This window comes from Ips typographus, linkage group LG14, assembly GCF_016097725.1.
Source record: "Ips typographus isolate SLU linkage group LG14, UJ_Ityp_2.0, whole genome shotgun sequence".
Classification (NCBI taxonomy): Eukaryota; Metazoa; Arthropoda; class Insecta; order Coleoptera; family Curculionidae; genus Ips; species Ips typographus.
Genome location: NC_138435.1, coordinates 890,136 through 903,227, shown reverse-complemented (window position 1 = coordinate 903,227; position 13,092 = coordinate 890,136). Strand labels below are relative to the sequence as shown.

General features: G+C 43.5%; 1 protein-coding gene across 1 annotated transcript; it reads left to right on the top strand.

Moving 5' to 3' along the window:
- The first annotated feature begins 79 nt into the window (after positions 1–79).
- Col4a1 (Collagen type IV alpha 1) lies at positions 80–12,339 on the top strand. Its single transcript, XM_081992381.1, has 16 exons — positions 80–201; positions 2,201–2,240; positions 3,362–3,558; positions 3,723–3,886; positions 3,940–4,060; positions 4,644–4,800; positions 4,854–5,096; positions 5,151–5,372; positions 5,423–5,725; positions 5,779–6,016; positions 6,072–6,301; positions 6,725–7,108; positions 7,161–9,135; positions 9,342–10,265; positions 10,441–10,757; positions 11,561–12,339. The coding sequence occupies exons 1-16, from the start codon at positions 179–181 to the stop codon at positions 11,816–11,818; spliced, it is 5,796 nt and encodes a 1,931-aa protein (XP_081848507.1). The 5' UTR covers positions 80–178; the 3' UTR covers positions 11,819–12,339.
- The last annotated feature ends 753 nt before the right edge of the window (positions 12,340–13,092 follow it).

The following is a 13,092-nucleotide window of genomic DNA, read 5'->3' as shown; positions in this document are numbered from 1 at the left end:
GTTTCAAAGTGAAAAGGATTGAAATCGCGCATCGTTTCCGAGATGTGGAAGTGGATGGGTTTGAGCTTGAAGATGATGGTTTTAGTGGTGATTTTTAGTAACGCGCGGACTCGCGTGTGTTCATTACATAAGGTAAAAAGTGTGTGTGTTTTCCCCTGTAGGGGGCTGTACGGTCGCGATGACCGACCATGGACTGCGGTGGTAAGTACCATTGACCACTGACGATGCCCGCCGGCATCGAAACGTTTCGTGCTTACCACCAACATGCCTAAACAACTGAAAGTTGTTACACCTGTAAGAACAGACAGAGAAGTTGATTTAGGGCTTTGGCTTTTAGGTCCAGTTGACTAGTGCCCTTATGAGGTTATGCACAAATTTTTTCAGAATTTTACTGCTTAAACTTCCGGAGTAACAGTTTTGTAGAGAACAATTTTAAAAAATTTGTCAAAATTTGAGGTTCTTATTAAGGGCTTTGGTTTTTAGGTCCAGTTGACTAATGTCCCTTTAAGGTTATCCTCTATTTTTTCCAGAACTATCCTCCTCAAATTAACGGAATTACGGACCTAAAGACTAAATGACCCCAAAGTCAAACATAAGCAGTTTTGTAAAACAACATTTTCAAAATGTTCTCAAATTTTCTGTTTAATAATTAGGGCTTTGACGTTTGGCACAGTTTATTAGTGTCCCTTTAAGGTAATGCACAATTTTTCGTTTTTCTTTTTGTTCTCAAAATTTAAAGTTCATATTAAGGGCCTTGACTTTTAGGTCCAGTTGACTATTGTCCCTTTAAAGTAACCTTCAAATTTTTTGTCAGAGTTTTCTTTCCCAAACTTAACTTCCTTTCATATTCACGAAACAGCTCAGTTGACTAGTGTCCTTGTCAGTCACGTGACTGGCCACACAAGAGCTGTGAGGAAATTCAAATCACGTGACTTGTAAAATTTTCTGTCACGTGACACATTTCAAAGCTTACATAATTTCAATCCTACGCTCGAATGCATCAGACTCGTTTAACTGCCAGATGTTGCTCTGTTTGTCTAATTGATGTGTTTAACAGGAGAGGAAAAACATTCGGTATTTTTTTGTCAGTATGGTCCAATTTTGCTTAACACTGTTTTCGGTTGTAATGCTAAATCCCTTTAGTGGACTGATTTGGTTCAGGCCAATTTCGACCTTATTGACGTAACACTGTCAATGGTGACGCCATTCAATTTTACTGTGATTCTCACTGTATCTGAACGTTTCCGGTCCAAACCGGAAACGATAACGTGATTCGCAAAACTGAAAACGAGTGATACGGGGTTATCTCTCGATTCTTTGACATTATATGCGTGCCAACTTCGTGTTTTTCAGTGGTATACTTTAATGATGTTCTTTTGCCCTTTTTAAGGAAAAAACACCGGATAATTGCAAAGGTTAAAAGTTTACCCGCTAAAATGGTGAATGTAGAACAGTGTAAAGGGAAGAACATTAGTCCAATTTGAACCAACTCAATAAACATCAAATCAAACTAAATTGTAACATTTATATGGTAATCAAATTGGATTCTTTTAAATAGATACCAATCAAAGCGTATTAAGGCTGGTTTTTTTGATATCCTACAGATATCAAATAACTACCGGTTGACTAGTTAAAACTTACAGATAAGATAATTAGAAACGATAGTAGACGTGAATTGGGGCAGACGAGCGTGAATCGGTTGCAGGTAAATTCCTCTTGCTCTTCCAAACAGGAATTTATACTTCAGTCCTATTTAAATACCAAAAATTATTTAGGAAAGCATTTCAATGCTGAAATGACACAATACCTAACTTAACCTAACCCAACCAAACTGAATAATATATTATTGTGAATAATCGAATTTGTGGAGTAATTCACTCACCTATTCTTGAAATACCTCCAAACTCACTTAATGCACGTAACTGCAGTAAATAGATAAATAATCGATTTAATTTAATCAATAACTCAACTTGTCACTGTATCGTCAGACATTTTGTATGCAAACTACGATGACATTTCACAGCCTACCTAGTATTACACAAAACGTCCAATCAGCGCGTAGAATTGACGTCAGTGAATCCACTAAACTGACTACTACATAGAGGTGACACGAGTTTAATTATTGTGCGGGCAGTTTGTTGTCAAAATTAACTTAATCAACCCGTACACTGTAATTTACTAAGATTTTTTTTTGTTTTAGGTTCATGGTATTATGCATGGGATTATCTGCAGTCAATGGGGTAAGTAACATGATATATAGATGTCTCTGAAATGATTAAAATAAAGTTAAAGCCGTCCCTGGTAAAACCCCACAACTTTCGCTCGAAAAAAATATTGTTGCATTAAGTTTTGGTGCCAAAAATCACCAATAAGAATCTCAATTAACCGAGACCGCAAAGGGAGAGATTTAAATGCGATGCCAACGAGATGCAATTTAAAATCCGGTTTAATTCAGATAAAAATCTCCCAATATTAACTCACAGGGATTATCTTACCGCATAATATGGGACAGATGTCTTCGTTTTCGGGTTAAGGAACCTTAATGGAACCAGTTCAATACAAAAATTATTTTATTGTTTATAAGGGTCACTTTTGTTTGCTGTCCTTATGGTGAATTACATTGTAACGCTCTAATGGGTTCTGAACCAATTTGGACCTTACGACTTTTTTCCAATTCTTTTAATAATTAGGCAACCGATTTGATTGTGTTTACTTTACATTCGGTGCCTAAAAATACACTTGGCACTAGTCCCAATTCCAGAGGGGGTAATTTATAAGAAAAGCCGTGCTTCTTTTATTAATTTTTTTTTTGGAGATATCCGAGAAAATTGAGTTTCGATACTTTGACGACCTCTTGCGGCGGTCCCACGAGACTTAGGAGGTTCATTTTTGATACAAAACAGTTTTATTGCAAAAAGTGAAAAGAATTGGCAACAGCGCAATTATTAATAGACTGAACTAAAATCAATTGGTTGACTTGGCAACGCTGTTTTACCCGTCAGCGGCCATATTGAAAACTGACAGAATAAAGTTAATTGATGTATTTTCTCGTTTCAAAAGACCTTTTATAAAGTTTTGTAGCCCAAACAACAAACAAGATCGTACCAGAAATTAATCGAACGGTACCACGGCATCGTGTGTGTCTTTCAATATGGTCTAGTCATGGTACTTCATTAGTTCCTCGTTTGTTCAGGCCGTTCCGTCACATAAATCACCATTAGGAAAGCCGAAACGGAAGTTTTTTTGTTTTTTCAGTGACCTTTCGGGTTACCACCACTATATCGGGTTACCTATAGCACAAACACGCCGTTTCCTGTGATTTTCGCCGTTTTGCTGGTACTGAAAGTGTTTTGTTTTCCAGCAATTTCTGGGTACCAACCATCGAACGGCTAACAGGACCGGTCTATACAGTAGACTGACTGATAGGCAACTTCCCAGGCAAAATCCACCGAGGGGTTCGTACAGAGACGGAGATTACACCAGGTACGACTCGGAAGAGTACCAATCGAATGTGCGGATCAATAATAGAGGGGACGAAGTTGCCGAAGAAACGGAAAGGTGAGTGAAATTCGGAACATACCCTAGTAAGGAATGTCCTAACCTCAAAATAACTTGTTTACACTTCAAAGATTAAATTGATAACTCATACAGTTTGCTTGCTAGACGTTGAGGCTTTTAATATTAATATTGTAAAGTGTAACATACCTGTATAATCTTAAAAGGGGCGACACAGACATCTTCAGTGAAGTAACGAACGCCCCCGACGACTTGTCTCCCCAATCCAGGGAAACCTACCAATATGGGGAAACGTCCAGAGAGTCTTTAGGCTATGGCCGGTCCGGGGGCTACCAAAGGTCCAGGTCAGACGTTTACGGCTCTTCCGGTGGTAAGTTTGTGCCATTCTAACCTTGCTTTTGCTTTGAAACGTCCCGCCGGCAGGTTACGATGCGAGAGGACGACCAGTAGGCGGCTATGGAGGGTCTCAGAGTGCCTCCAGGTACGACTCGTCCAGTTCTTCCTCATATAATGGCTACGGGAGAGGACAACAAGGTTCAAGCGCGTAAGTTAAACAGTACAAACTACAAAACACACTAAAAAAACACAGTAAAACACTACACTGAGTGTCACTGAGAAGTGAGGTTATGGTAATGTAATATTTGCAGTGTTACCAACACTTTATAAGCCTTCCCCACTGACAACTGAAAAGTAGTGAAAAGTAAAAACCATGAGAAATCCAATAGATAAGACATAATAACTAATAATAAATGTTTGTTTAACAATTACTGGCTGAATTTTAATTAATATAAAACCACTAGCATTTCCACTATTCACTACAAACTACAAGCTTAAATTATTATAGGTTGTTGAAACCACCACTTGGCAACACTGTACAGATCACAAAATTAACAAGGTTGGCTGTGTTCCAATATCTACATGCGATAGAAAAAGTAAAACATATTTATCTGTCAGTTGTATTGAACGCTTAAACATTTTCAATTATTTTATTTGACAAATTTCAAAATTTCTTTAAAAATACAGTTAGTACCTATCCATAGTGTGTTTTTTAGTAAAAACAGACTTGTACGTGTTAGATATTTGTATTAATTGTGTGTTAATCAAGTGTTTTTTTCTTTATTTTCCAGGTCAGGGCCTTACGGTTCCTATCCGAGCAGCCCTTACGAGAATCGTCGGCCCTACGGTAGTAATTACGACATAATTGATGCCCCCGGTAGCGCCCTAGGGCCCCGAAACGGCACGGAAAAGTGTATACCAAAATGTTTTGCTGAAAAAGGACAACGGGTATAACTCAATCAATTAATTGTTTTCAGTTCAGTTCTAACGTTACATTTTAGGGTGCAGCAGGTTTGCCAGGGTATGACGGTGAAAAAGGTATCCGTGGTTTCCCGGGTGACGAAGGAATTCCGGGTGAGAAGGGTGAAAAGGGCGAGCCCGGTCCTCTAGGACCTAGAGGACCTAAGGGGGACAGGGGTAAAACTGGACTGCCCGGTTTTACTGGAATCAATGGTGTGCCCGGTTTACCAGGGCCGGAAGGCCCACCTGGGTATCCGGGTATTGACGGTTGTAACGGAACTGATGTGAGTTGATTAATCTATGACAAGTGACAGGGCTTAAAGGGAATAAAATTAAAGGGAGCACCAGGGTTTCCTGGTGCACCGGGTGAGCCCGGACCTAGAGGATTCCCAGGTCCTGCGGGAATTAAGGGTGAAAGAGGTGAAGACGCCCACTGTGAACCAACCCCACGTGGTCAAAAAGGTGAACCCGGACGTGATGGAGTTACCGGTACACCAGGTAATCCTGGACCTCAAGGTCCTCCTGGCATTCCAGGACCCAAAGGAGAAGATGGCCCAAGAGTAAGCAGCCCAAACTGATCTATTACATTAGTGACACTTGTTTTTTAAAGGGATTTCTTGGTCCTCCCGGTCCTAAAGGTCTCAAAGGTATAATGGGTGTGGGCTACTATGGAGAGAAGGGAGACAAAGGGGAGCGAGGTCCACCCGGTGAAAAAGGCGATTCGGTCCTACCACATTCGCCAGGTGGCACCCAAGTAGTTGGACCACCAGGACCTCAAGGAGATAAAGGTGACCGTGGAGAATTTGGTTTGCAAGGCCTTAAAGGAGAAACAGGTCCTGAAGGAGAGTATGGTAGACCTGGAAATGATGGAATGAAGGGAGAGAAAGGTTTACTAGGACCACCAGGACCACGTGTAAGTTTTACCCTTTTCAAATGTAACCGGGTGTTTTAAGGAGGTATTCTTAGGGTCGTGACGGTTTTGCTGGACCGCCTGGACCTCCTGGACAAAAAGGAGATCGTGGTCTGGAAGGTTTACCTGGTTTACGAGGACGTGACGGAGCTAAAGGAGAACCTGGACGAGACGGATCTCCAGGACAAATCGGTTTGAGTGGACCACCAGGCCCACCCGGTGGTGGAAAGGGTATGCCTGGTCCCCCAGGTCCAATGGGTCCCAGAGGGTATCCGGGTCCTCAAGGTCCTAAAGGTATTCCCTTGAAGTTCTTTCCAAATTTGTTCTTCAACAGTTGAAATGCTCTAAGGTACGGACGGTTTTCCGGGCGAGCCTGGAAGACGAGGACCAATAGGACCACCGGGTGGTCCTGGTATACCAGGTCGTCCAGGACCTGAAGGACAACCTGGTGAAAAAGGTACAAAAGGAGAATCTGGTTTAATCGGCCATCCTGGTGGAGAAGGACCTCGTGGCTTCCCTGGAACACCAGGACCTCAAGGACCACGTGGTTTTTCGGGAGAAAAAGGATATTCGATTATTGTAAGTGCAATTTAGGAGAATTACTCTGAATATGTCATCATAATTCAAACAATCACCTGATCTCACTTTATCTGTCAAAATTCATAATGTATACAGTTGAAAATTGTCTGTGACGTCAAATTGAAGCTGTCAAAGATTAAATTGAAAAAAATTGAGTTTTAAAATTATTAAAACAGTCACATGATCCCAAGTAATGCAGTGTTGAACTTAAAATTGTGCGGGCGGCAAATTTAAACTGTCAAGATTCAAATTAAATAAAACAGTCACGTGACTCTTAAAAAAAATTGACTTTGCAACTGTCAAATTTTAAATGTTGCCATGATAAAACAATTGATGTGAGAAACTAGTTAAAATAGGCTATAATATGCTGTTTTCACGATTTCAGTAATATTTATTAACTGTCATTGTCAATATCATGTTTAGGGGCCTAAAGGTGAAGACGGTTTACCGGGTTCGGACGGTTTGAGAGGCCAGAAAGGTGAAAAAGGATTTCCGGGGCCGCGAGGTATTCCCGGGGACTCTTTGAATGGAATACCCGGCGAAATGGGACCACCCGGACTACAAGGAGAAAAAGGACTGGACGGTCGACCCGGATCACCCGGTAGTCCAGGTCAACCTGGTCTGAAAGGTGACAAAGGTGGCACCTGCATCGATTGTCGACCAGGAATGAAAGGAGAGAAGGGAGATCAGGGATATAACGGACGGGACGGCGATAACGGACCTAGAGGACCACCTGGTGCCCCCGGCGCTATGGGACCCCCCGGATTTGATGGTATTCCCGGTGTACAAGGAAAACCTGGAGCACCTGTAAGTGTTCATTTGTTGAATTAATGTGACATCGCTGAAATGATAATTTCAGGGCAAAGATGGGTTTGACGGTCCTGAAGGACCTCGTGGTAGCCCTGGGGATTCAGCTATAATCCCGGAAAATCTCGTAAAGGGCTCGAAAGGAGACAAAGGTGACAGAGGCCCGTTGGGACCGCCAGGTCCAAAAGGGAATTACGGACCACAAGGCATTAAGGGAGACAAAGGCTTCCCAGGCTTTCCTGGACCTAAAGGAAATCAAGGCCTACCCGGATTCAGAGGCAACGACGGCATTAACGGAAGAGACGGACAACCAGGCCAGAAGGGCGAAAAAGGTGACAGCGTAAAAGGTGAACAAGGCCTCCCTGGACGTGAAGGACCTGCTGGTGAAAAAGGTGATACCGGACCACCAGGACAACACGGAGAGCCAGCATCTTGTGCGGAAGAACTAAAACTCCAAAAGAGAGGTCCACCAGGTCCAGAGGGACCTAAAGGAGAGGCGGGACCTCCAGGTTTCTCAGGAATTCCGGGAGAAAAGGGCGAGTCAGGAATACCAGGTCAGAAAGGATTTCCCGGGTTTCCAGGTCCACCAGGTCCAGTAGGACCACGTGGTTTACCCGGACCTAGAGGAGACAAAGGCAACACCGGACCGATGGGATTCCCTGGAGAACCGGGACGAGACGGTCCACGAGGTCTGCCAGGATTTAACGGACCGAAGGGTACCAAAGGAGAAGCTGGAATACCTCAAGTTGGTCCTACAGGACCACCAGGCCCCATGGGTATTAAGGGAGAGCAAGGCCTACCAGGATTCCCTGGCAAAGTGGGCTCACGAGGAAATGACGGTTTACCCGGAATGATGGGAGAGAAGGGTGATATAGGTAGCCCGGGTCTAAACGGCCTTTCCGGTCCTCCAGGACAGAAAGGTGAACCCGGTCCACTTGGACCACCAGGTATCTCAGGCATACCAGGACAATCAGGTCCGAGAGGTCCGAAAGGATCACCAGGACTAAAAGGCGAGTCCGGTAAACCAGGACTACCAGGCTTTCCTGGCGAAAAAGGGGACAAAGGAGACTACGGACGACCTGGACTACCAGGTCTGAAAGGAATCTCTGGAAGACCGGGGCCAACTGGACAACCTGGTTTAGATGGTCGACCTGGTTTACGCGGTGATAAAGGAGACAAAGGTTACCCAGGCCCACCAGGACCAGTTGGAATTGTAGGAATGCCTGGTGAGCGCGGCTTCATTGGCGAGAAAGGTGATACCGGGCCAGCAGGACGACCAGGGTACCCAGGTCCACCGGGAGTACCAGGACTGAAAGGAAACGATGGTATACCAGGATTGCCAGGAAGAAAAGGTGAAGCTGGGGCCGCTTCGGAGAAAGGTCAAAAAGGAGAACCGGGTATTTCTGGTTTACGAGGCAGTGACGGCAGACCTGGACCGCCAGGACCGGAGGGAGAAAAAGGAGATCAAGGTTTTCCTGGCCAAAGCATTCCCGGCTATCCTGGTATAAAAGGTGACCGCGGTGATAGAGGAATAGACGGAATACCCGGAATTCCAGGCCAAAAAGGTGAACCCGGCTTACCGGGTTTGATAGGCTCCAAAGGAGATCGAGGATTCCCGGGAGTACCCGGTGCACCTGGAATGGACGGAAAAGAAGGACTGCCAGGACTACCAGGAGAACGTGGATACCCAGGTGCTCCGGGAATATCAGGACCTAAGGGTGACAAAGGAGGATCTGGTTTGGACGGATACGACGGCTTACCCGGTGAGAAAGGACTACCAGGCCCCATCGGACCTATTGGCTTCCCCGGTCCAAAGGGAGACGTAGGAGACCGTGGAGCGCCCGGAATACCCATTTCAATCAAAGGGGAGAAAGGAGAACCGGGACCAGCCGGATTGCATGGACGGGATGGCGTTAAAGGTGATCGAGGCTATCCTGGTCCACCAGGCTCCAAAGGAGATAAGGGAGATGTTGGTTTCCCTGGTATTAAAGGAGATAATGGATGGCCGGGACCGGAAGGTCGTAAAGGTAACTGTTTGTCAATTTTTAAAATACTATACAGGGTATCCCAACGATTTAATTCTCTACAAAAAGTTAATAATTTGCTATTTTTGTTGTCTCTGGTCTGTAAATCCAAACAAATACATTTTTGGACTTTTTCGTTCAACTACTCTGTATATACATTGATGTCATCCTATTTAGATGAAATGTTAATAAAATTTTATAATGTGTAGGTGACCAAGGTATTTCCGGTCTACCGGGTCTACCAGGTATCACCATAAAGGGTGAAAAAGGCCTGCCAGGACTAGCGGGTAAAAACGGAAGACTAGGAGCTCCAGGACCTCAAGGGGAAAAAGGAGTACCAGGTCTGCAAGGACTGAATGGCCGCCCAGGACCACCAGGACCTCCTGGACCTTTGGGTCCTCAAGGACCTAAAGGAGATCACGGTTTTGATGGACGACCGGGACCACCAGGACCCGTAGGCCCACCCGGACGACCTGGATTGGACGGCCCACCAGGACCTTCAGGAGAAAAGGGAGAACGCGGTCCGCCCGGTTTATTTGGAGCACCTGGTGAAAAGGGCGATCGAGGTTTGACAGGATTGCAAGGTCCTCCCGGACCTAAAGGCGATAAAGGTGATCGTGGTCGTGATGGCTTACCTGGAGTGTCTGGACCACCAGGACCAGCAGGGTTTAAAGGAGAACAAGGATTCCGCGGTGAAACCGGCGCCGTAGGCCTAATTGGGGCCCAGGGGGAGAAGGGAGACGCCGGACGGCCTGGACTACCCGGACTTAAAGGAATAGCTGGAAGATTTGGACAACCAGGCCCACCAGGATTGGACGGTAAACCCGGAATTGATGGCCTGCCAGGAATAACCGGACCGATGGGAGAGAAGGGCGATCGGGGCTATCCAGGTCCACCAGGTACGCCCGGTTCAGCGGGAGTGAAAGGAGACGCTGGTGTGGCAGGACGAGCTGGTTTGGATGGTATTCCCGGACAACCCGGTTTGAAGGGCGAACCCGGCGAACCGTGCACCCAAGTATCGGACTATTTGACCGGAACTTTGCTGGTACGTCACAGCCAATCCCATGAAATTCCACAGTGCGAACGTGGACACACCAAACTGTGGGAAGGGTATTCCCTGCTCTATGTTTCTGGTAAGTACCTGTTATAATATAACGCCCTCTAGCGGATAAACTGTAACAACCATAAGTTTGAAACTTCTTTAGGTACTTTTTTGGGGTTTGAGGGTGGTTTTCATTAATCCATGCTAACTCCCAGTTAACCCTTACAAAGACAGCGTTGCCTCATTCTTCCGACTTGTTTTAATAGGAAATGAAAAGACCCAAAGTCAGGACCTCGGTATGGCCGGTTCCTGCGTACGACGTTTCTCCACCATGCCGTTCGTGTTCTGCGATATCGACAACGTGTGCAACTACGCCAGCCGCAACGACAAATCGTACTGGTTATCGACCAACGCGCCTATCCCTATGATGCCGGTGGAGGAAAGCGAGATTTCCGTGTACATCTCTAGGTGTGTGGTGTGCGAAGTACCCGCCAACGTCATCGCGGTCCACAGCCAATCGTTATCCCTCCCGCAATGTCCTAACGGATGGTCCTCGTTGTGGATTGGCTACAGTTTTGTCATGGTAAGATTTGTCCTGTAATTTAGGAAAATTCGTCAGTTTGGCAACATTGCAATTAAGTAATGGTCTTAAATAAAGTCTAACTGCTCTGCTACAAGAAATTCCATTACAATTAACATTTGTATCAAACAAATTTGGACCATAATATTGAAACCAATTGGGGTATATAGGGTGGTCAAAAAAGAATTTTGCGAGCTACAATTTGGTATATTGAACCACCCTGTACCTGTACCCAAATATCCGGCTGTCAAAGTGGGTTTCTAGTCTGTATTTAATGCTCAAAAAGTCAATTATTTAATAAGTGTGCTACATAACCGTACAGGGTGGTTAAAAAACGTTCAAAGAGCTACAAATTGATTGATTTTTAACCAAATAACTGACTGTTAAAGTGGACTCAATATAGGGTGGTCAAAGGAGCACTCAAATGGCTTCATACTAATGTCTTGAACCACCCTGTAACTGCCAAAATAACCCGAGTTAATGGGGCTTCAAGGAAACACTTAACATTCAACAAAATCATTAAAAGCACCTTTTTGCAATTATGATTTACTGCTTTCAAGTGAAATAAATGACAGTTTTGACATTAATGACAGTTGTCACGTGATACTAGAACATCATTTACTTAGACAGTCATGTGAGAAGCTTGAAATTAAATTGAACGTGTTTCGAGTCATTTACATCTACTTGATAGTTTTATAGGTCCGTTTTTTGACTTTCCTGTGTCAGCTGTCAAATCATCATTGCAGTGCACAAACTAAATTGAAGCTTAGGGTTAGTTTTTCTATACTCTGGTTAACTTTCTGTAGCATACTGGTGCCGGTGCTAACGGTGGAGGACAGTCCCTGTCCAGTCCCGGTTCCTGTCTGGAGGACTTTAGGGCGTCACCGTTTATAGAGTGCAACGGGGCGCAGGGCCACTGTCACTACTACTCCAACATGCTGAGTTTCTGGCTGGCCACCATCGAACAGAACCAACAATTCCAGAAACCGCAGAAACAAACACTGAAAGCGGGCAACGTTCGGGATCGCGTCAGTAGATGTCAGGTGTGCATCAAAAACACTTAAACACCCCAAAAACTAACAAAACAAACAAACCGTTAAGTGTTCCTGGTGAAATAGCACGCTACTTGATCGTCTGCTGTGATATTTAAAAAAAAAAATCGCGAGGATCAAGTAGTTTTATTTTCTAGTGGCCTCCCCACCCACCCGATTTAAATCCGCTTAGACTATTTCTTGTATAACTGCCGTGCCATGTATAACAAACGTTATGTAGATTTTTGTATAGTAATTTATAGATGGTAAGTTGTATATGTAAGTATGTTGTGTAAAACTAAAGTGCGTTGTTCACCCTGTATTTGCTAAAAAAAAGGAGTTTTCAAAAAAAAAAATAACACACATTCCTACTCTCTTTTGTTTTTTTTTTGTCTCTAGTCAATTTACGCGCAAAAATTGTAATCAAATTAACCTTTCACTGCCATGTTGTTAATTAAGTAGTTTTTGGAGAGGTTTTTAAATAAACAAAATTGACGTAAACTACCATTTTTGCCTGTTTGTCTTATGAAATATACGTTATTTTTAATTACTAATTTTGTTTTATTTTAAAAGTCAGTTTGTCCTGTCCAGAACCTTAAATTGCAATAGGAAATCCCTATTTCAAGCCAATTTACAGCCTTGTAGGCACATACAGGGTGGGTTTGGTTTCCAATGTGTGAAAAATTCAGCTAATGATGAGGAAATCAACAGTTTTAACGGAATTTGCGTAATTAATTAACAATACGCCCTTAAAGGGCGGAAACGCACGTGCGTCCTACAGTTTCGATCGTCAATTTAGATTAAAAACCGCATTTACATTTTAAATGAAGCTTCACATGTTTTATTACGTATTTTTGTATGTTTAGGACGTTTCTTCCTGGTTTAAGTGTTCTGAATTAAAAAAAAACAGGGACACTCTGTATGTTAGTTCGTTTTCTTATTCTGCCTTTCCATGTCTACATTTTAACATAATTTACAGAAATGTTATAGTTTTCAAGATATTTAACCTCAAAGTTGCAGTTACTTTTCATAAAAAAAAAGGTCCAAAACTCCACTATTTTAAATGGGACACCCTGTATATTATTGGGTCATATTTTCACACTACAAGTGGGTTTTACAGTCGATTTTGTCCTTGACTGTCCTTTCAAACTGTGTTTCTGTTAGTTCAAACTTTGACACTGTTTTTTTCTCTGACTGTACTCAATTTGGTAGTGTTTTTTTAGGTTAGTACATAGGAAATTTAATGAGGATTCCAAAAATGTGCTTAAAACTGTCATTTTCTCACTCCAAGTGAGTTTAACAGACGA

What these genes read in the sequence shown, in the direction of transcription:
- Col4a1 (XM_081992381.1), top strand. Translation starts at nt 179, where the DNA reads ATGACCGACCATGGACTGCGGTG. An exon ending in GGACAACAAGGTTCAAGCGC is followed by an intron (nt 4,061 to 4,643) that starts GTAAGTTAAACA and finishes TTTATTTTCCAG; the next exon opens with GTCAGGGCCTTACGGTTCCT. An exon ending in AAGGAGAAGATGGCCCAAGA is followed by an intron (nt 5,373 to 5,422) that starts GTAAGCAGCCCA and finishes TGTTTTTTAAAG; the next exon opens with GGATTTCTTGGTCCTCCCGG.